Raw genomic sequence first — 24,410 nt, forward strand, 5'->3', positions numbered from 1 at the left:
ACAATTTGTGTGGCATAGAGAGAGAGAGTGAGACAGAGAGAGATTAGAAATGATGGTATGACACTCTCCCATCAGGACCAAATTCATCACTGTCAGAGGCAGCAGGCTAGCAGCACAACTCCCAGACCACAGATTCAATTTCACTCCCTTGAGCCATCCAGCCCTGCCCACATGCACAGACACCTTCCCTCTGAACAATAGCATTGCCTCTGCATGGATTTGAATTTTCACTTTGCACTTTAGGGGCACTGTCCAGGTCCAACTTTAAATTTCATTCTTGGATGTTTTTTAACGCCCAAACCAATGTGACGGTAAACAAAAGTCTGTATGCGCATTAAAACCCTGGGACGAAGTTAAAGCATTTTTTTTAAAGTTTGGAAAACAACGAAAAGTTATATGAAATATAAATATTTATGCTGAAGTGCATGCTGTCTTTAAAGCAAAATGGGGGGAATTGTTAATAGCATATAATATAAATATGTATACAATCTAGTATTTTCAGTTAATTGTTTCAAATAAATTAAATTGTCAACTATTTGAGTTAGTAAAAAAATCATTTTTATAGTTCACAGACTATTCTCTATTTATACAGTTTACAACATATCAATATCTGTAGCCTCTCGTGCACATGTGATTCTATAAGAAACTGTTTTTCTATTATAACCTAATTCATGCAGGCCCACAACATTGCCGACTTGATCCATAATCACACATCTCTGCTGTTCTGTTTCTGAGATACTGGGGCGCCCAGTGCCAACTTTGTGGAGTTTGATTTAGTGGACAGACATGGTTGACAGAGTTGGAATTACATTTGGAGTGTCTGATCAAAGTTTGAAAACTGCTTTAAACCATCTGATGTCTTTATGGCTCATGAGCAGGGGTCAAAATTACATAACCGATCCCTTAGAAGAAAAGCCACATGTATTCATTGGATGTGAAAATTGGTTTAGAGCTGTGAACCCTGGTGTGGTTCAGGCTGATTAATGATTAATGTGCAGATCTGTCACTTAAAACGCAGAAAAGGTCAGCAGTCCTGGCGAAGGGTTTAAATCTTAAAATAAAGAGAAATTAAATGACAAATCACATTCACCGGGAAAGAAATGTGGGTTTTCTAAAAGATTTTCTTCCACTTGGGATTCATTTTTCTTTCTATGTTTTATGAATAAATACATTTTCATTACATAGACATGTAATAAATAGAAATTACATTATTACATATTCATGGCGTGAACAAAAAATTGACAGAAACAAAAGGCACAGTGTAAATATTATGCAGCAATAGAGGACCACGATCTAAATAATTCAATATTACTTACTGACGTGAATAGGAAAGAATATAATAATGTCCTCCAAAATGGAGGATTTGCGTTTGCTTATATTCATTGTTAGGTGGAGCTTTCTTTTGGAAAATGAAAAGTGAGTAAACAGCGCCCCCAGGTGGTACATCCGTGTAACAGTTTAAAGCAGAGCACCAATAACCGTGTCTAATTAATAAGAAATAAGAAAACGTAATTTTCCTAAGACTGAATTTATTAAAATATTGATGTACCACATTACAAATGAAAACAACTGGGATTATAGCTTATATTATGTTATATTATATTAAGTTATAATTGAAGACATAGATCTAATAGGTGGAAGACAAAATATGCAAAGATTTCAAGGCAGTCTATTGAACACATGTTTGTCATAATGGTTAACAGGCAGTGTCAGTCAGGAGTCGATTTAAACCTAATTTCTTTAAAATACATAAAAAGTGTTCTTCATAAAGCATTACCACACAGCAAATGTTTGGATCATCTTTTAGTCCTTTGAGGAATGTGAACATTTATACACTAATACAGTATTCTGTCAGCAGCAATGCCATGCAGGACTATTCTAGACAGTTTCGTGTACATTGACGTTCAGCGATTTCAGTGTTTTTACATCCGCATTTATATTGAATAACAACGGTGCATCACTTATGTGAATATCAATGTGTCTCATGTCTAACCAAAAATATCAAAAACAAATAGAACACGGGACACTTATGCACTTATAAAAAATGGCTATTGAGTGTGTATTAGCTGCTTTGTTTTCGGCAGGTAATCTGTAACGTTTCAACACAACATAGATCTCCCTGTTGGCCGTTGTACGCATGAAAGACAAAAGTTTTCCACAATCTCATCAAACGCAATTACTTCCTTCCCACAAGTCGCTCAAATCGAGTGTATTTTTAAGGGACAGTGAGTTACAGGATTGAGGTGACTGCGTCAGCGCCTTCACCTGTAAGTGCAGTCATACAGAGAGAAAGACACTAAAATGTCAAGCCCTGTATGGTCGGTTCTAAAATCGGCCACTAGAGAGGGCACATCCTCTTTCATTGAAGTGCGCCCTCTTTGCTTTCTTCCTGCTTCGGTTCAGATTCTGCCAAGTTCTGGCTTTTCTCTTCATCATTAGTTTTGTCTGTGAGAGGGAAAGAAGAAAATGTTATAAGCAGGAGTAAAAACAGAAACACAACAGACCAGTGGCTTTAAAAAAACTAGAGCTGTTGTCGAAAAGCATCTTACGGCACAGCGTGGTACTTGGTAGCCTCGGCTACAGTTTATCACAGGGATGCCCTCAGCTAACAGGGATTCACTTGATAAACTACGACCATCTCCTTCTTGAGCTAAAAGCTTAACGGGAGCCACTAACAAACCCTCTAATTTTTGTGCTTAGCCCAAAGCAGAGCGGTCTGATACATTATTCATGTGCGGCCTGATACTCGCTGCCAGATTACATTACTGCAGTGTTTTGAATGACACTTCATGTTCCATCTAAAGAGGGTTTGCGGTGTTTTAACCATACAGAGCTATCTTTGAGGTTCGAGGGATTATGTTCGGATCAGACGGTTGTGTTTAGTTTTAAGATGAAGTCTGTCAGGGGAAGGGGTTGAAGTTTACTCGCCTGCTTTGCTGACATTGAGCTCAGACAGAGTTTGGGAGAGGCCGCTTGGATCCAGCCCGGCTGAGGTTCCAAGTATGTCGTGCACAGCATTACGTCTACCGGCCCTTCCAGAGGCGATGAAGTCTTCATACGTCACCTCGACATCAGTCATATCTGACACGTTTCAACATAGCAGTGCCTGTTACAGAGAAATCTGGGTTTATTTAAAGTGAAACACAGATCTCAAAAAACAGTCGGATTTACATTCTAAGATGATATAAGAACAATAACATATTAGCATATATAATATTATATATAGACGGTTTGTAGACTTAATTTTATTATTGGGTTAATATCATATTCACAAATGCGAGTGGAAAAAAATGCAAGCCATCGTCTGATTTATTTTATGTGGTTTTGGGAGATTTTTCAAGAGCCTCAATTTGTTTGAGAAACCAAACAGAAAGTCTCAAAGTTTATGTGCCACTAAATTTGCATTATTTAAGAGTAATCTTGTCTGTAATATATATACATTTATATGTATCTTTTTTATTTATTTGACCGTTTGGTTGAGGTCTTGTACTGTACACTTGAGCAATTAGAAAAAACGGTTTATCGGACGTTCACGCCTTGACCGAACTTCTGGTCTGTGTTTGCTTATAATACAGCAATTTATTTTATATTGAATTTATATTAATATTTTACTCCAAATTAATTGTATAAAATGAAATTCAAACAACTCAACAGTTATTGATTCTTTGCGGAGGTCTACCGGAAATTTGACTTTACTTTCCTTTTCCATTAATTATAGAAACCATCCATCACTTCTGTTCAGGTGAATTCATAAAGTGGATCCATTCAAATTGATCTGAACAAAGACTTTCAGAGAACCATTAGGAATTTTGGGTTGTTGTGGGAAATATTCAGTCTTGAGGTCAGTCAGGTGCCCTAATAAATGTATATATGTAATACGTTGAAGAAAAACTTTAAGTGAAACCTAAATATATTTTTTTAATTTCTTTCTAGTTACTTTTGAGCAACGTAATGCCATTTTAAATAATACAACTTCAATTGTTTAAAAAAATATTTAAATCTATTAAGAACGTTATATTTAATAGTACTCAATTTGAAGATATTTTGAACACGTACATGAATACAGCATTGTTCTGAACGGATTTTTTATATTTGACTGTGTCTTTATTTGACTGCGTCACAGAGTTCAATTTAGTTCATGTTTTCAGCTGAACAGCAGCTGTGGATAAACACCCATAACAAGGTCATCACTGGATCTAAATCAATGGAAGCTCCTACTTTGCATCAGGATTGTTTATTTTGCATACAGAGCAGGTCTCTACACCCGCCTATAAAGTGTTGAAATCAGGCCTGAAGTGTTTTCATGTATTCATTACATTTATAAAAGATGTGCTAATGGAGCATTCCTGTGTCCATTATGCATGTTAACTAAATAAATAGTCTTTAAAACATATTGTACGGTAATCTAAAACTCTGTTTGCTTCTGTTTCAAGAACTCTGGGCTGAGGAGCTCTTGTCTAAAAAATCAATATTGACTCTGGAGTGAATAGTTCCACAAGGCAGTAGTGACAAGCAGTAGAGTCAGGTGATGGAGATTTATGGCAAAATGATTTTAAAAGAGAGCAAATTATATGCAATTCATATAATACAGTGAGATAATCCTCAATCTAAATGTATTTACTGAATATTCACGGTTAAACCATTCATTTATGACGTATCTGTATTAGAGAGTAGATGTTTTCAGTCAGGGATCACGAATTAAAAAAGAAAATATGTAAATATTATGCTATAATGAAAGTCTCAGCCACGTGTCATCCTTAGGTCAAAATGTCACGTGTGCTCATTAAAAACATCACATTTTAGGGTGACCATATGAGCCACATCTCCCGGACGCGTCCTTGCCAGGATTTGGGTGCGTCTTCCGGGAGTCGCGTTGGTCAAGCGCATACGTCATCGAGGTTCTCGCATCTCAGTAAAAACCTGAATCGTAAAATTAACATTTTACATCGCTTTAGATGTATAATCGTTGTAGTACGTTGAAGTCATTCTGAAGTCTGCCTTTATCAAATAAAACCTGAAATAATAAACCTCGATGACGTGTGCGGTCGACAAATGCGACTCCCGGAAGACGCACCCGAATCCTGGCAAGGACGCATCCGGTCGAAATGACTCCTATGGTCACCCAAGATATCTAATCATATCAAGTCATAGAGCTATAAGACATGTAAATCCCAAATAATGACGTGTTTTATTTACAGCATCTGGTTATAAAACAAATGTGCAGGCAACGGAATTTAACAACAAAATATGCATGCAACCGGTTATGTAAATCAGATCAAATGCCGTCGAGTAATGAATGTCACAAAATGAAACTCTGCATGTTTATCGATAAGGATTAGCGTACCTGTTTGAATCTCGACGTTTTCATAATATGTGTCGCGCCGGTTAATACTTCAGTAAGATGCGACGGAGCGCTGTCGGTGGTGCTGGCTGCAGCTGTGTTTTGCGTTATGCGGCGCTGCGCAGACCGATCGACGCATGACATCAAAGTACCGCGAGAGCCTTGTTATAGCGCTGCTTGCGAATCGCTCTCGCGGTACTTAAATATCACAACGATGCGTCTGGGCAGAAATACAATGACATCAAATTGACATTAAAATTAGTTTTATAAAGACAAAAACAACCCGTTTTCTGAGCCTGTGGCCCCAAATCATTTATTCACCCAAAACATAGCCGTCACTATTACTTAATGCATTTAATTCCAGACAGTGCATCATTGTTTTGTCCTGCATTTACACGACAGATGTGCTGTGACGCAGGCACTCAGTAAGATACAAGCACTATTGTTTGACATATCCCAGACCTAACACATGTTCTATTGTTGCTTCACTTGGGCGAACATGGTCATATGTTTCAATGTGTTCTATTCATCTGAGAATATTTTGTTAGAAATGAACCAGGCCTGGAAAGTTATCTGTCTCAATAATGAGCGAAAGAACTCCAAAAAATATACGTGGGTGAGATAAGATTATAACTCATACAAAATTATTTTTTATAGTAAAATAGTGATGATTGGTGTATTTGCAAACTCGTACATAACACGGTCGCCTCCCAAGTCCCACCAAGCGGCCAAACATTGGTACTGCACGTATGAAGGATAACGACCAATCAGATTTACGGATACTGGCACGTGGAGCGGCTACCCTGGGAAGCGTAGTTGCTACAGGACCGTCTTTAGTGTATTACAAAGAAAAAAATGATGGAGGAAATAGACGGTAAGGCCTAAAAAAGCAAAACATGTATGTAAATATTTTGCGAAAAAAGATTAAATTCGCAAAATGTGAATGTTTGTTTTGATTTGGGGCAGCAAGTGTGTATTATTATTCCGCTGTTGTTTGAGCTTATCACCATGGAAGAATATGACGCCCTGTACAGAAGGAATATATTGTTGTTGGACTTGTCATTTTATAGTGTTCTTATGTTTTCTTAAAATTATTAAATAAGTATATTATTATCTTTATCTTTATTATTATTTTGCAGGTTCTCTGGATGTTTGTCGCGACATCTTGGTCCTTTAAAAACAGAATTAAATAATAAACAGTAAAATCATGTGTTATAAACTAAAAGTCTATTGGTTTATTTGACTTTATTGACTTCTGTTCACTCACTCATTCATTTGTATTGTAGTGACCTATTTTCACATCCTACTCCCTAATCCGATTCGTCTAGCCATTTTATTTGAATGTCACACCCAAAGAGATAAATCTACTTATTTATCTCTTTTAATCAATTTGCACTAATGATGCTTTGGTGCTATTAACGTTTTTTCATTTTCAGAATTGCCTCCCCGTTCTGAAGATCTGGTGCCCTGCAAAATATGTGGGAGGAGGTTTTTTCCGAAGGTTCTTGTAAGTATGTTCTCTTATCTTATTGAAAAGGACACAACAACAAGTTGACATACTTTGTCTGTAATAGTAGTACATTAATGCAAAAGGCATTGTGTTAGTTCATTGTGTTGCCTGGCAATTTACTAACCAATTACATTACATAGCTAATTGTCATGTTTAGAGCTTAGCAACAACAACTGGATTTTTCTTGTGAGTCATAAAATAAACACAAAGCGTATTGTTATGAATCAATCTACACACTTGCTGACACATGATCATTTGATACACGATGATACATGCCCACCTTGTTGAATGTTCCAGAAAAAACATGTGCCCATCTGCCAGAAGACTGTATCAAAACGAAGAAAGGTGTTTGACTCTAGCAGGCAAAGGGCAGAAGGAACCGATATTTCTACATTGAAGCCTATAAAATCAAAGGTGAGGACACACTGACACCACATCAAACGGATACTAAGGGTGCGTTCATGCCGAATGTGGTTTGCACTATTTGAGGCATACTTGTGTGTGCTGAAAAACAGGCTGTGTGTTGATCAACAAGTACGCAGCACATTGTGGTTTTCTGTGTGAGCTCAGAAACATTTCGTTTATTTACTCATAATCGTTCCACGTGCACAAGTGTTATGTGTTCCACTGACAACAAACAAACGACAACAGGAAGACAAAGAAAAGAAAACAGTGTTATTGTTATTTAATGGCTTTGAAAGCTCATTGCTTGGCAACACCGGTAAACATTTTCCACTATTACGTCCAATGATTGGAGTATTTTGTAAACGTGGCATGGTTCAGAACAACCAGGACTCTGATTCATTCTTCAGATATGCCAAATATGAAACGACCTGAAATATGCTGAAACCTCTTTTGATTATGTTTCAGTTACACAGTTCTACCAGCAGCTCTAAGTCTGATAAAGTAAGTTTGATTTAGTATTCTTTGTTTTATTACAGTAGAACTAAATTTGTCAGACCGTGGTACTTTTAATATAACAGGGTTAGTGTTTGATATTTGTGAACATCAGAATGTCCGTCATTTGCATTCAGCTAAGAACTAAAGCACAAGGGATTGACACAAGCATAATTCGTAGGCCCGGACCTGTGCGGGGATCACTGGGTTGTGTATTGTAGATATGGAACTGGAATACTAGAAATAACATCTCAGCTACATTTTCAAAATGACTGTAAGAAATGGCAATTCACGTTCCACATGGCATTTAACAGTGACAAACCTACCTTCAAGGAAAAGTTCATCTCAAAATAATTTTTTGTTATTTTTAATCACCCACATGACGTGTTTTAAGACCTCCCGGCGTCTTTGGAACACAAATAAATATATTTTAGGTGATCTTTGCTATTGAGGAAAACTTGTGAATGCGCACCGTAGACTGACAAGACAGAGGTCGAATATATCGTTTAAAGTACTTATTTTGATTTGTTTATTCGCGCTTAAAATATTGTCGTCTTTTCCAAAAAATTCAATTAACCAACTATGAGCATATGGACCAATTTAAGGAATGTCTTTAGTACTTATCTGGAGCTTGACAGCAACTATAAGCATGGTGGCTATGAGGAGGCCTGGAAATCTCTCGGATGTCACCTAAAATATTAGGGGTGGGAATCGTTTGGTCCCTCACGATCGATTCAGAATCGATTCTTGACATACTATTTAGCATACAGAACGCGATAACATCACGTTATTATATTTACTTATAACATTTAAAATCGATTTGAATCGCTAGAAGACTGAATCGCGATTCAAATATTTATTTTTATGGTTCCTCAGAAATCTTAGTTGATAACATTTTTCTAAATATCTTTCTTTGTGTTTCACGAAAACAGTACAGAACAAAGTAATTCATACAGGTTTGTAAAAACTTGACATAATTTAATTCATAACAGAAGTTTCATTTTTGGGTGGAGTATCCCTTTAAATTACTGCTATCTTAATGTGATACTTGCGTCAAGTTTTAGAATAGGATACGTCCACAAAATGGGTCATAACAAAAATCTCTTTAGCCTCATAGAGGAGCTTGACTGAAGGGAGTATCTTGATATACAATACATTTATATTGTGTCCAATGTGTACGTCATCAAACTGCCACACAGAACTGATGTAGGAAATTAAGGAAAGGTGTATTTTCACATAAGAACCGATACTTCTTTTTAATGTCTCTTTTTTTAAGCAGTATCTTTGCTTTTAATCAGCCTGAACCAACCAAGAAACAGTCCAACTGGCGTCGGAAGCACGAAGAATTTGTCGCCACTATTCGGGCCGCCAAAGGCTTGACTCAAGTGATGAAAACTGGAGGACCTCTTCCTCCACCTCCTCCTCCGTCCTACGATCCAGGTAAAATAACTAAGCTTAACCTGCTTTATTTTATATTACATCTGTGTTGGAATGTGCATCTAAAACATCTGCATGTGGAAATTAAAGCAGTCCAACAGATGTGATGTCCGCGATGTTAGTCTTTCACGTGGCGTTGGCAACAGAGCTTCATTCAGTACTGCCAGTTTAGTATTGGAACTTAAAAGTAAACACACGATGGAATTCAGCGAGCTCATTCAAGTAGCTCTGTGATGCTGTGGTACATAATACAGCTTTTCAACACATTTTGGAAGCACGGCTCATTCAACCCGTTCACCCGTTCATACAGGACCCGTTCAACAAATCGTTAATTTAATCAAATGAATATACAACAAAATTCAACATTATAACAATTAATATAATTATTATACAATAAAATAAAAATAAAAATGTAATTTAATTTAAATCTTTATATTATTTGACATTAGCCAGACCGATAAATTAACCACAGTCCAGGCACCAAACAATCTATACATGTTTAGTGCAATACATTAGTTTACTTTTATGCTACACTGAGTAGAATTGTTAAGTAATATTGAATTAAATCATAATTATTCATAATGTGATTTGTATGGATCACTGGGATGTATTTACCTGTTTCAGATTACATCCAGTGCCCATATTGTCAGCGGCGCTTTAGTGAGAATGCAGCGGATCGCCACATAAAGTTCTGCAAGGAACAAGCATCACGAATCTCCAACAAGAGCAAGTTTCCTGGAAGCGATAAAGCAAAACCCCCTGCCAGGACTCAGGTGAGGCTTTACTATTACATTTGGGTATTTAGACAGTCTCGTCCTTTATTACCAAGCTTATTATTTAAAATGGGGTTTACACACGCAGTTTCTACTAATCTCATATTAATCTTGAGTACCTATACAGTAGATGTGTAACCGTCACGGGCAACATTACAATATAGTCATTTCTCTGCCTGTCTCCTTCGAAGGGCAGAGCCCTTGGAGTTTAGACTTTGGAGTGAACAGGGCATTTGCGTGCCATTATGCATATGTTTGGAATGCACTTGGAAAAGGAAGCGATGTCATTTCCTCATTATCTTCAGCTTGCATTCCCTTGAAAGCGAAACATTGTGTCCGTCAACAGATGTCGATGTTTTATTGGCATAACTTAAGCATAAAACCTAACTGTTTGCAAATAAACAATACATTTTATATTTTGAAAACTTTAATATATATTAGTGTTTATACAGTATATTATGTAGCATATTTTCAAAACTTTTTTAAAGTTATTCCATAAAATTTTGTTTTGTAGAACTGGAGTATTTTGCCGAAAAGGGCACGCTAACATTAGTAGCTTTTAATACGAAAAAACGCATAAGAATATTTCGGCCTAATAAACTCCATTACCATTTTACTTAGTTTTTTTTATTGATTCTGAATCAAAACATAACACTATCGTAAATAAATTGTTGTCGGCAGGTACTGTCCACCTTTGTTTCAGAAAGCAGACACGTCACCTCCACCCACGCCTGCCTCTTTGCCCATTTTCAAATATCCGGGAGTGACGTACGATGACGCGATGCCAAGATGGCGACAACCAGCTTCGCCTACTTTAGGCTTCATTTTTACTCTTCACAAACCTTAGGGTGACGTCACGGACACAACGTCCATATTTTATACAGTCTATGGTTAAAACACAGTTCGGGGATTGATAACTGCACTTGCTGCATTTACGGATAAACCCTGCTGCGTAAATGGAACCGTAAAAAGACAACTAGTTGTCTGTCACGTCCCGTCACTCTTTGTCATTGTGAGAAAGCAAACAGCTCCATAATGTTTTGCACCACCGATCTCTCTGTGCTACAGTGTAATGTGTTATTCTACCAGCGTTCATAGATGACGCAATGCAAAAACAAGTGTTGCATTTGTTTTTTAGTACAACATTGTGGATAGAAGCACACCTTATGTGGTTGTACAACACAACCTCCATTTGTGAAAATAAATAGTATTTTGTTGTTGATGTGTTGAAATATGTCATTGCAGGAAAGTAAACTACACTCATCAACCAAAGCATACACTGTTAATGTGTTATCCCTGATCTTTTTTATGAAAGTAAAGGCCATGCCGACTCCAAGTGTAGGTGCTGTAAAAGAAGCGAAAGAGGCCAAGAGAAACAGAGCTGGATTCAGCCCAGAATATGCTTTTTGACTATTCAAATATTTTCAAGACTTCTTCTTGACTGTCCAGTGTCCACATATGTTTCTCTTACGAAATTGTAGAGGTCAGATTTCTGTTTACTCTCGAATAATTTATGCTTTACTCGCCTTCATGAAATAGCCGCCGTGTTGTTCCCGACAGCCAAAAGAAGTCTGTCCGGAAAATATTTGCATACTCAAATAGCATATTCTGGGTTTATTACTTGTGTACAGTTAATCCTTAAAGTATTACTTCCCCCAAATGTGTCTAAATATCTTTGTTCTGATGAACACAGAGAAAGATATTTGGAAGAATGCTTATTATAACCAAACAGATCTGGGGCACTTTTGATACCATTGTATTTTTCCTATTATAAGCATTCTTCCAAATATCTTTCTCTATTTTCATCAGAATAAAAACATTTAGACACATTTGGAAAAACTCGAAGGTGAGTTAATGATAACAGAATACCTTTTAATATGGTTTATCTGATTCGAAAATGTTGCTTTTAACTCATTCGCCGCCAGCCTATTTAAAAAAAGGTCCCAACCTATGCCAGCGTTTTTACCATTTTCACCCAACTTGAATGGCTCACAGTATATTTTCTGTACAGAATATATGGACAAACAATATGTCAAATCAAAGAACAGAGTCTCACCTTTCAAACAAAAGAAACCGTATGCTTCTATCTCAAAAGAAACCGTATGCTTCTATCTCAAAAGAAACCGTATGCTTCTAACTCGTCAATGGCGGTGAGAGAACTAACTAGGGATGCACCGATATGTAAATTTTGTCCAATAGCCGATAATTATTTAACGCTGGAAGCTGATAATCGATATATTGGCTGATATATATTATCTACATTTTAATATAACATTTTCTGAGACCGAAACAAAATTCATAAAGTGACCAACTGCTTTTATTTGAAAACATTCATTGCAGAAAACAATGTAACCATTAGATCTTCTTTTTCCCTGAAAATCATGCACTAAGCCTGTTTTTCAATGGTTAAAGATTCTTTAACTATTAAACTTTTCTGGTATGTTTAGTTATTACAGATGTTCTTCCAGAGCAACCCAGAAAAGCGTTCTTAAAAGTCACATGTTTAACTGGTGTCAAGAGAGAAAGCATTCAGACAGCAATCGGATTAAAAAAAAGATTTTGTTCCTATAATTTACACATTTATAAATATCTACATACTGTACTAATATTAACAATGTTTTCCTAATAACAGTAAGTGAATTATCATGACAGAAAGACAGTACTGTAGTGGATTTTATCTGTGAGCAGCGTGCAGCAACCAGAGAAAACCATATAAATACATCTTTCAGACTTTAAATTCACTGCAAGCAGCGCTTACGCTTTCCTCTTTTACCCCAATGTGGATGCATGTAAATAAAGCGTTTTTTCATATAATAAAAAGTTGATTATCAAAGTTGATGCCACATTGCGTCTCTGAGCTATCTTCTCACGTTATCAAAGTTGCGTGTGCCTTTGAAGCGTAGTTTTAACGTGGGGCTTTGACGAGAAAGACGAGATTTCGAGTGCATTGTCTGGATTGTTAATAACAGTACACTCTGTTATGTCTGCAGCTCAAACCTCCTCCACCGAAGAAAGCAAACTCCCCTGCTGCACCTGCCGTTTCTTCTCGTCTACCACAACTCTCGGCTTATGGGCAAGCTGCTGGCACAGGTCTGCATTCTTAAGCACTGAATATTTCCATGCACTATTGACTTTTATTGTCACAACCACAGAGTGTGCAAGGAGCAAAAAATCTTGTGTGCATAGTCCCAGCAGTAGCTCAGTTGGGTGTGACTTACAGTTGACTTGACAAAGGTGAATATCTGAGAGACTCAAGTTTAAAGATTGCTCTTACTTTGGTTCTGAGCTCAAAAGGAAAAAAAATAAACAGGAATATTGGTGAGAAATGACATCTTCATTTGATTGACAAGCATCCACTATAGCGTAAGTTTTGATGTGATACTGGAAAACACAACTGTCCTTTCACTTTCATTTTAAAATACAAACATCGAAATGCCCAGAGGGTCTGTCGGTGGTCCAACACGTTCCTTTTTTCCACTATTTCAGGCATTCCAAGCATCAAAACCTCTTCCACTGGGTTGGCGAGAAGCATGTCATCAGGATATTCTCCTTTACGGAATACGTCTTCTGGTCTGACCAGCCCTCCCTCTGAGTAAGGCACAATTTCCAGACAAATGTGACCCTGGATCACAAAACCAGTCCAAGAAAAAACATTTTTAGTAAAAGACAAAAACACATTGTATGGGTCGAAATGATCGATATTTATTTTATGCCAAAAATCATTAGGATATTAAGTAAAATGTCATGCTCCATTAATATATTTTGTACATTCCCTACCGTAAATATATAAAAACTTCATTTTTGTGAATGGATGCCTGCCACAGTGCCTCAGATTAACAACTTCGAAGACCATTTTCTCAATATTTAGATTTTTTTTGCACCCTCAGAGATTTAAACGGTCGTATCCCAGCCAGATATTCTATTCTGACAATTTATACATCAATAGAAATCGTATTTATTCAGCTTTCAGATTATGTACAAATCTCAATTTCGAAAAATTGACCCATAAGACTGGTTTAGTTGTCCAGGGTCACAAGTGTAGATTTGTATAAGACGAATAGCTTTGTGTCATAATAACGCTTGTGCATGCAGAACGATCATGAAACCTAAAGGCTTGGTTTCGCAAAGCTCCCCGAAAAATCCCCCCTATGGAATCGGGATGAACAAGAAGAAGGTCCAAAATGCTGACAAGTGTATTTCAAGGTACAAAAGCTTGTTTAGTAAGGTTCTGCTTTGTGGCTTATGGCTTTGAATATCAATTGAAAGGCTAGATTTATTTGCCACTAGATTTATAACTCCTTGCAGATTTGGAGTCAGATAAAAAGGTAGTTTCTAGTACATTTACATTAACATTTAGACATTTAGCAGATGCTTTTATCCAAAGCGATTTACAAAGAGTTTAGGAGCAATAAGCGATAGTTCATACAGGAGCCATAATTAGGTGCCAACACAAAGCTACTGGTTTCAACAAAAGCTAGACCAGTACCTGTTGAGAGAAAGGGTTAGTGTATTTTTTTTTCTTTTTTTTTTTTTTTCTTTAGTAGCTGCAACCGTGGACTTTCCATATCCTAATAAAACTAATTGACCACAAAAACACTTTCTCCAATGAGTCATTGACATGTTTTATGTAAACTCTTGTTAGGAATGATGTGAAGACCGAGAACGATATAAATCACTCCACGACAGGCACCAAGTTCTGCCATGAGTGTGGGACCAAGTACCCAGTGGACTGGGCCAAGTTCTGCTGCGAGTGCGGGGTAAAAAGAATGCACCTTTAAATAGTAAAATCTACAGAAAGACTGAGTCACTGTATCCGTAATGCTGAATACTCCAGTGCCTGGTTGCATAAAGCACCTTAAGTTTTCTAAGTGATTTCTCTTTGACAAAAACAATAGGAGGATAACTTAAGTAAAACTTAATGTATATTTAAGGAAAAATTACACTTAAAGGAACATTCCACTTTTTTGGGAAATATGCTAATTTTCCAACTTCCTAAGAGATATTAAGTTGTGTTTAACCGTTTTGGAATGTATTCTGCCGATGGCATCTTTAAGCATAGCTTAGCATAGATCATTGAATCCAATTGGACCAGTAGCATTGTGTTCAAAAAAAGAGTTTCAATATTTTTCCTATTTAAAATTTGACTCTTCTGTAGTTATATTGTGAGCTAAAACAGGCGGAAAATGAAAAGTTCTGATTTTCTAGGCTGATTTGATTAGGAACTCTATTCCTATTCCGGCGTAACAATTAAGGAAGTTTGCTGATCGACAGAATACATTACAAACAGTAAAACTCAACTTATTAACTCTTGGGGAGTTGGAAAATTTGCATATTTCCCAAAAAAGTGGAGTGTTCCTTTAAGTTGCTTTATGCAACCAGTCCCACATCTTTAACATATCTCATCCAGGCCTCAAGAATCTTTGCTGTATATGCGCTCCCCCTTCCCGCCCATTTCTTTATATAAAAGTGCAATACGATTGGCTACTGCTCCTAAAGGAGTATTATTCTGACATTTTACCATTATATGTATTAAAAACTGAGATCTTAGTCATAATACACAGGCCTTACAAGGGACAATGTCATAACACAACCATTTCAATGGTGTAATGGAGCAATATCACAAAGAACCATTTCAATGTGTCGAGACTGAAAAACTCTGATGATGAAACTCTGACTCTCATGATTTAAAATAAAATTATTTATGGACTTTTTTTGTGGAAGTTTAATAGGTTTCCTAAGTTAAATACATTGAGAAACAACTGATAAACTGAGCAGGTCATATTTGTATTATATGTTTTATACATTTTAAGTTGTTTATTATTTTTTTTGTGTGTTTTTAACAGTATTCTATATGAAATTATGTAGAAATTGTCATTTTCGTACATTATTAGATGTGTACAATCCATTAGCAACGGTTCACCCCTGCATCTGTTGACCCAATTCATCCAATATATTGACATAGAAAGTAGAAACAACATTCAAAGGAAACTGAAATGACATGTCACAAACATCAGAACCACTGTACAACAGTTCAAACTTATAATCGCTGCTGTATCACATCGGTCCAGGTCAACAGCTTATTATAGTTCTCGGAACTATGCGCATTAAAGCATCAAGGTGCACTTTACCATGCTTGTACTACTGTGGCACCGCTCCGACAGCTTATGTCATTAATACAAGCTGCCTGGACTATGATAGAAAAAAGTTGGCATTAAAAGACTGGTTGTTACTTTTGAACTGTTTCGTAAATAAAAAAGTGAAACAGGTCAGATTGTGTCCTTGTGTCGATTACGTTTCTTCAATGTGTTACACTCTTCATAGTTTCAGTTTCTTTCTCTAAGCCCAGTTAATCGTAGCAGCTGCAGGCAATTTACGAAACGCGTATGGCAGTTAGTCATAAATGTAACTAGGCGGGAATAACTTTTTTAGAAATGAGTCATATTAACTTAAACCCCTTAGAAATTTCTGTAACTATTCTGTACCCTCGTTAAAAATGTATATAATCAGGAAACAGAGAGAACTGTAGAGCTGCTCCAGTATATAAAATGAATCCGAATATATAAAGTTCGGCAACAGTTTTAAAATGTCTTTTGAAACAGTGTGTTGTTTCATGCTTGTTGAAAGCTGTTAGTTCATATCGCATACTCCACGAAAAGAAGTCGTTCTCCTTCAGTCAAATGTTTCATCTCTCTTTAAGCATGAAATGCAGGTGATATGTCCTGAGAGTAACTCACACAGCTATTCGTATACTGTTATAGAACAACAGGATGGATGGAGGCCAAGCACCTGTTTAATCTTTTCAAGGCTTCCCACGCTTCTGAAGGTCACCGTAGAATTACTGAGACGCATTGTATTGTTCAAAGTATGTCTGCAGAGTGGAAAGAATATGCTTCACTTTGCAAAGCTTCAACTTTTGTGATGGCTTCGAAGTTGCTTTCTGTTCACGAACAAAGAAACAAACAGAGAAAGTGTATCAGTACTGCAAAATGCCGGATAAACAAACTGAATGTGATTTGTTAATAATGGGTCAATATTTCAGTTACCTTTTTCTTTTTTAGGCACCAACATTGCAAAGAATGGTCTATTTCTTCCACAAGAGAAGGTAGTAGAGGTATGGCCTGTACAGTTTCGATCACGGATTGCTTTCTCAGCTGACGATTAACTCTGCAGATTTTTCGGAGGATAACCTGGGCCTGTGAGCAAATCGGAAACAAAGCTCCTGAGCCAATTCGGAAAAATGAGGTGCATGTGCATGCTTATAACAATAGCCGGTCCCTATCTCTAAGCCCTACACGTACCCAAAACCATAGGATGTGTTCAAATTGGATGTAACAGTAGTCCTTGAGGCTGAGCCGTGTTTTCTTCTAGGTAAAGCACAGCTAGTACCTCCTTGTCAATTTAATATTTGTGTCACGGAACACTCCTAGTTGATTTTTTCGGTTGTTGTCGCATAGGAACAATACTTTACTGTTTCGTGGGACATTTTTTTCAGCCTATGCCTGCTGAACACATCCTGAAAAGTGAAGACAATGCTGGCTGCAATATAGGTCTTAAACCCCGCCCCCTCACTTTAAACCAATGGGAATCACGCTGAAGTAAAAAATCAAATTACACTTCAAATATATTTTTGCCCAAGTTTCTATCATTTAGTTCGTTCTCATTTGCTGATGTTTGTTCAAGTGTTTGTTTTCCTTAAGTTTGAGTTTTGATTTTCACCTAAAATATATCAGTCCCAGCTTGTTATGCACACGGTCCATTATACGTGACAGTGGTGTGCTTCTTTCACTTTTGAAACTTGGCTTCTAAATGTCATTCCCTTCCCACTCACGAACACAACCAGTGTAATGCATTCCCAATTTCAGGATCAGACGCTAAAAACTTGGATAACTCCCAGTTTTCAGAAACCGGCCCTCAACTTATGAAATGTAAATCAATACTCGCACAGTCATTCCATAGAGATGGTGTTTATTTCTTAAATGTCAAAAATGGCGGGATTTTTTCTTACATTTTTTGGCTCCCGTAACGTTTTTGATGTGCAGTTTAAATCGAGTCGGTCAATTATGCCTTCCTGAAAAAGAGAAGTGGGGATAAACATGAGTTTATGTGAATACAGTTGTGCTAGAAAATATCCGTACGCTTGGTAAGGCGGCTGTGAAAATGAATCTGTATCATTTATAAAATATTTTTTTGCGTCCGAACGTTAAAAAATAAATACAACCTCACGATGTGTCAATCACATTTATACACTGCCTCCGATATTTTAATACTTTTATTAAACGGTCTAAAGGAGTAAGACATTCTTATTCTCCAATAGAAGTTTAGACTTTTATATATTTTAATACTTTTATTAAACGATCAAAGGGAGTAAGACATTCTTATTCTCCAATAGAAGTTTAGACTTTTATATATTTTAATACTTTTATTAAACGGTCTAAAGGAGTAAGACATTCTTATTCTCCAATAGAAGTTGAGACTTTATATATATTTTAATACTTTTATTAAACGGTCTAAAGGAGTAAGACATTCTTATTCTCCAATAAAAGTTGAGACTTTTAGATATTTTAATACTTTTTTTAAACGGTCTAAAGGAGTAAGACATTCTTATTCTCCAATAGAAGTTGAGACTTTATATATATTTTAATACTTTTATTAAACGATCAAAGGGAGTAAGACATTCTTATTCTCCAATAGAAGTTGAGACTTTTATATATTTTAATACTTTTATTAAACGGTCTAAAGGAGTAAGACATTCTTATTCTCCAATAGAAGTTGAGACTTTTATATATTTTAATACTTTTATTAAACGGTCTAAAGGAGTAAGACATTCTTATTCTCCAATAGAAGTTGAGACTTTTATATATTTTAATACTTTTATTAAACGATCAAAGGGAGTAAGACATTCTTATTCTCCAATAGAAGTTTAGACTTTTATATATTTTAATACTTTTATTAAACGGTCTAAAGGAGTAAGACATTCTTATTCTCCAATAGAAGTTGAGACTTTTATATATTTTAATACTTTTATTAAACGGTCTAAAGGAGTAAGACATTCTTATTCTCCAATAGAAGTTTAGACTTTTATATATTTTAATACTTTTATTAAACGATCAAAGGGAGTAAGACATTCTTATTCTCCAATAGAAGTTTAGACTTTTATATATTTTAATACTTTTATTAAACGGTCTAAAGGAGTAAGACATTCTTATTCTCCAATAAAAGTTGAGACTTTTAGATATTTTAATACTTTTTTTAAACGGTCTAAAGGAGTAAGACATTCTTATTCTCCAATAGAAGTTGAGACTTTATATATATTTTAATACTTTTATTAAACGGTCTAAAGGAGTAAGACATTCTTATTCTCCAATAAAAGTTGAGACTTTTAGATATTTTAATACTTTTTTTAAACGGTCTAAAGGAGTAAGACATTCTTATTCTCCAATAGAAGTTGAGACTTTATATATATTTTAATACTTTTATTAAACGGTCTAAAGGAGTAAGACATTCTTATTCTCCAATAGAAGTTGAGACTTTTATATATTTTAATACTTTTATTAAACGATCAAAGGGAGTAAGACATTCTTATTCTCCAATAGAAGTTTAGACTTTTATATATTTTAATACTTTTATTAAACGGTCTAAAGGAGTAAGACATTCTTATTCTCCAATAGAAGTTGAGACTTTTATATATTTTAATACTTTTATTAAACGGTCTAAAGGAGTAAGACATTCTTATTCTCCAATAGAAGTTTAGACTTTTATATATTTTAATACTTTTATTAAACGATCAAAGGGAGTAAGACATTCTTATTCTCCAATAGAAGTTTAGACTTTTATATATTTTAATACTTTTATTAAACGGTCTAAAGGAGTAAGACATTCTTATTCTCCAATAAAAGTTGAGACTTTTAGATATTTTAATACTTTTTTTAAACGGTCTAAAGGAGTAAGACATTCTTATTCTCCAATAGAAGTTGAGACTTTATATATATTTTAATACTTTTATTAAACGGTCTAAAGGAGTAAGACATTCTTATTCTCCAATAAAAGTTGAGACTTTTAGATATTTTAATACTTTTTTTAAACGGTCTAAAGGAGTAAGACATTCTTATTCTCCAATAGAAGTTGAGACTTTATATATATTTTAATACTTTTATTAAACGGTCTAAAGGAGTAAGACATTCTTATTCTCCAATAAAAGTTGAGACTTTTAGATATTTTAATACTTTTTTTAAACGGTCTAAAGGAGTAAGACATTCTTATTCTCCAATAGAAGTTGAGACTTTATATATATTTTAATACTTTTATTAAACGATCAAAGGGAGTAAGACATTCTTATTCTCCAATAGAAGTTGAGACTTTTAATATATTTAATACTTTTATTAAACGGTATTAAGGAGTAAGACATTCTTATTCTCGACTTGTTATAGGCCTATTTTGATACTTTTAATAAACGATCAAAAGGAGTAAGCCATCATTAACTAAGGGTATGAATATTTTAAACTATTAATACAGATTACAAAAGAAAATATAGGCCTTTGTAATAAATATATTTTATTGGGCTGCATGGTAGTGACTTACAGCCTGATGTTAAATTGACACCTTCTAATGCAAACCGATCTTTTATAAATCACACAATAAACATACTTACAACATGCTTAAGTCGTGGCTCAATGACGTTGCGGTAATCCTCTGCGACCTTGTTACTACTTATGTGGACACTCTCACAGGAAAACGCAAGAGGCAGGATAACAAATGTCAAAACAGAGGCACCAAGAAGATGCTGGGAATAAAAAAAGAACACGACCTTAAAAAGTAGCCTATATAAACATTTAATTCCAGTTGTGTTAGTTTCACTCAACCGACTCCAGTTGATTTACCGGCATTTAGTACCGGCACGTTTCCAGCCTAAAAATAATCTTTTCATACTATGAAGTTGTGCTTTGGTGTTTTGGCAGAATTAGGTGAATGGTTTCCCTCTGCCACAACATCCCACCACATTACTGGTGAGAACAGACATGATTACACATATTTTCCATACACACCATACACAAATTCAAATAAAACCATTCCATCCATTAGAATATTTGTGATGGTTTTTTATTTTCATTTTCAGAAGGGTTGCCCATATCCGCATGCACCAGTCATTACATTTAATCAATGCCGGTAAGATCTATCTGCGCATTAACAGCGATACCAAGTTTCCTTATGACATTTCCTTCCACAATTCCCAAGCTAAGGAACATTTGGTTTCGGTCTGAACACGATTTCTTGTAAATCGTTTCTGGGTTTCCTTTTCCGACAATTGATGATAAAAACCGGGAATCCCCTTGTAAAGTTGCCTATATAAACACAACCTGTTCCTGGAGTCTGCACAAACTACCGCCGCGCGCGAGCCGGACGCTTCGGCAGCGCGCAACGATCTTCTGTAGCCTACTACGCACGAACTTACCATTGGTCATTTTTGTGCCATATTCACATGCAGACCGAAGGACTCACTGCAGACTCGTTGCAGTCTGGGTAATTGAAAATCCATGCTTTGTTTGTCAACTTGGTTGTTAGCTATTGAACTCCGAAGGTTTCCTAGTCCTTTAAGTCATTGAAACGATCATAGTCCACAGGAGTGATACAACCGCGACTGGTGGATCGCTTTCGTTTTCTCTCCGTGTGATATGGGCTATATGGCTTCAGCCCATGCTCTGCGTTTGGACCGAGCGGAGAGTATCATGCACAGAAAGGAGGGGCCTTCTCGGTTCCCACATGACGACTACAAGTGTCAGTCATTCTGGTTTGATTGCATTCATCGTAAGCACGTCGTGAAAGAGTGAGTTTGTTTCCAGTCTTCAATTGTAACACTTACGATAAGGTTCAGTTCGCATTAGCGAACACGAATGTAGGCTATTTAATGTTAGTTACAAATGCATACAGTTGGTAATGTAAGTTCACAATAGGCCTATAGCCTATCATTATAAGTTCTGTTCATCTTAGCTAGTTGACAATAATGCATGTTACTTGCATGTTAACCCGTTGCAATGAATGAGACTATGTGCAGATAATAATAATATTTTATGTATAATATATTTTTCAGCGCAGCTGAGATTAAAAATATTACATTTGGGAGTGTACAGTTGATGCTGGAAAATCATGGCAAAAGTTTAGACTTCCAATCAGACATTTTCCAATTATGTTTCAAGCCCTTTGCAGTATGTCATATATTTATAGTGTCCACAATTCAAGACACCAGCTGGAAAGGCTGTCGAAGTGTACTGCACAAACTGTATTTTCTTCCAGCAAGTGAAACTATTAGTCTACTCAACAACTAAAACATTACGAAAAAAAATACATAGATACATTTGAACAGCAATAAATGTATAAAAAGCGTTGTTGAGTAAATTACCAGATTATATATTCAATTTGTAGAGATGCACCGATTGCAATTTTCTTTGCCGATTCCGATTTCCGATTTTATTATAAGTGAAACTGCCGATTCCGATTTTTGCCGATTCCGATTTTATATCCACAAACCATAATTGACAGTATATACAAAACATTAACTTATCTTCAATACACATTCTTTCATATTTTTTTATTATTATTACACAAATTGTTGAACATTACAATTTCCCTAAATACAGTTCTACAACCTGCATTAAATTACAGAATCTTCTCTTGCCCAAATAACTCTTAAACTGAAGAACTCTGTGACTGAAAATAGGTGTAAATAATAAAACATAACTAAACTTAATCACTTTATCGACCTTTTTCATTTTTGTATTCTGATAAAAGTCTAAGATAACAATAAAATACTTCAACTTTATTCTTGTCTGTTTCTGTTTCTGTTTATTTTTTTCTGAAATGTAAAATAACTTGTCTTTATCTTGGGTCTGTATTACTAAAAGAAGTGGGTTGGTTTTAGCTGCCAATTCAATAAAATGAAAAAATTCTAGTGAATTCTCTAAATATGTATATGTATTTGCCCTTATTTGTGTTAGTAAAGAAATCATAATCAGATATATATCACAAATATTGGTTAATTTATTCCTTGTTTATACTTAGGATTTTTTTCAAGTCGCGTTGTATGTCATTTTACCTCAGTGAAATGACCATTGTTTCAACGTAAGACAATTAATCGGGTTGAATGGAATTTACATTTGTTTGACACATATTGAACGACTTCAACATGCGTTTAGCATCACAGCATGTACACACCCGAAGTAGGCGAAGCAACGAAGGTGAACTACTGGACAGTCAAAAATTGTCTGTGCATTACATGTTGTTTGTGCACGCGCAGAGACTCGCGCAGTTCGGTGGAAGCACGCAGTCACGAGCGTAAATGAGCCGGACGCTTACTTGCGTCTTTGACGTTATTGCCCGCGTCGCTGGCAACATACGATCTGCTTCGAATTGGCAAGACGTGAGACTGACCGGCCGGTCACCGTTCACGGCCGATCATGCGAAAACCGGCCGATACCTGTTTCTAACCGGTCAATCGTCGCCTCTACCAATTTGTTGACCTATTCTACCAAAACATATAATACTAGGTGTTAAACTTCAGGTTCCTTTCGAACATTAAGTTTCTTTCTTTGTTTTGGATTACCCTTAAAATCGAATCAAAAATAGCTTGGATGTTGTGAGAGAATTCTTCTGCAGATCTGGGAGCCCAAGAACTAGACACAGAGGCAGCTTTTGAACTCCTTTATTTTAGAAACTACATGTCTAAAAAAGACATCTGGATGGTTTCAGGGGTTCAATGACCAAATAAGGTATAGCAGGTAAGTCAACGAATGTTAAGCTTAGAAGGAATCCCCCCATATAGCCAGAGGGAAACCCTTCCTCCAACAATCTAGCCAGGAATGTATTCAGTAAGCTTAACAACTTCACAATTCATTAGTTTGCGGGCTTGTATTCATTTATGCAGAAATTAAATCTAACACTAGGTCAACAGACAATTTTTTTCTTTAGGTGTCAATGCCTGGCACAGAACTAGAACTGCTTTTTCCAATTATGCCCCATATGTGTGGAAAGTGTGTCAAAGGGTCTTACACATGTAATCTACACCATCTATGGCTTTGTTTAAAAATATTAAAAATCAGTATTTATATAAACTGCTCATGCTTTTTACAGCTGAACAGGATTTTTTTTTCTGTTTTTTTACTTTTGTCAAAATAAAAACTGAACCAGAAAATTATAGGCTATTTTAAAAATCTTTTTGACCAGGTTAAATATACAATATGTATATATTGACTAAAAATGGACCTTCATTTTTTTTCACGTGGCAGGTAATTTAAACACCGTTTGGAAAAAATGAATTGCCTATCATACAGATTCTTAAGTGTCTTCAAATATTGCAAGATCAAAACCAAATAAAATCCCTTATTGTCACTCAACCATATACACACCTGCAACACTAGGTCGACAAACTTGGGTGCAGTTTACAAGTAACTAAGAATTACAA

General features: G+C 35.8%; 3 protein-coding genes and 1 long non-coding RNA gene across 6 annotated transcripts in view; 2 read left to right on the forward strand and 2 right to left on the reverse strand.

The window, feature by feature from the left end:
* Window positions 1-1,509: 1,509 nt before the first annotated feature.
* pkia (cAMP-dependent protein kinase inhibitor alpha) lies at window positions 1,510-5,477 on the reverse strand. Its single transcript, XM_056737786.1, has 3 exons — window positions 5,345-5,477; window positions 2,929-3,106; window positions 1,510-2,445 (listed from the first exon to the last, which is right to left on the reverse strand). Exons 2-3 carry the CDS (start codon window positions 3,077-3,079, stop codon window positions 2,360-2,362), a joined length of 237 nt encoding a protein of 78 aa, XP_056593764.1. The 5' UTR covers window positions 3,080-3,106; window positions 5,345-5,477; the 3' UTR covers window positions 1,510-2,359.
* Window positions 5,478-5,611: 134 nt separating this feature from the next.
* zc2hc1a (zinc finger, C2HC-type containing 1A) lies at window positions 5,612-16,224 on the forward strand. 2 transcript variants are annotated; one of them, XM_056737784.1, is made up of 10 exons: window positions 5,617-6,215; window positions 6,778-6,848; window positions 7,149-7,265; window positions 7,722-7,757; window positions 9,047-9,188; window positions 9,810-9,958; window positions 12,949-13,048; window positions 13,445-13,550; window positions 14,051-14,161; window positions 14,601-16,224. In XM_056737784.1, exons 1-10 carry the CDS (start codon window positions 6,197-6,199, stop codon window positions 14,734-14,736), a joined length of 987 nt encoding a protein of 328 aa, XP_056593762.1. In that variant the 5' UTR covers window positions 5,617-6,196; the 3' UTR covers window positions 14,737-16,224. The 2 variants fall into 2 exon arrangements, with proteins under 2 accessions (XP_056593763.1, XP_056593762.1); XM_056737785.1 differs by lacking the exon at window positions 7,722-7,757 and having other exon boundaries at window positions 5,612-6,215.
* On the reverse strand, window positions 13,477-21,541 carry LOC130412965 (uncharacterized). Of its 2 annotated transcripts, XR_008905428.1 has the most exons (6): window positions 21,408-21,541; window positions 20,607-20,738; window positions 17,964-18,026; window positions 17,002-17,151; window positions 16,745-16,895; window positions 13,477-13,580 (listed from the first exon to the last, which is right to left on the reverse strand). It is a non-coding gene; the product is annotated as an uncharacterized LOC130412965 (long non-coding RNA). The 2 variants fall into 2 exon arrangements; XR_008905427.1 differs by lacking the exon at window positions 13,477-13,580 and having other exon boundaries at window positions 15,642-16,895.
* Window positions 21,542-21,640: 99 nt separating this feature from the next.
* The window catches only part of ctnnd2a (catenin (cadherin-associated protein), delta 2a), a 211,702-nt gene continuing 208,932 nt past the window's right edge, over window positions 21,641-24,410 (forward strand). Inside the window, exon 1 of the mRNA XM_056737780.1 lies at window positions 21,641-21,779. The gene's annotated coding sequence lies outside the window, so the exon portion shown is untranslated. The remainder of the gene's footprint in view (window positions 21,780-24,410) is intronic.

Source organism: Triplophysa dalaica, chromosome 23 (genome assembly GCF_015846415.1).
Source record: "Triplophysa dalaica isolate WHDGS20190420 chromosome 23, ASM1584641v1, whole genome shotgun sequence".
Classification (NCBI taxonomy): Eukaryota; Metazoa; Chordata; class Actinopteri; order Cypriniformes; family Nemacheilidae; genus Triplophysa; species Triplophysa dalaica.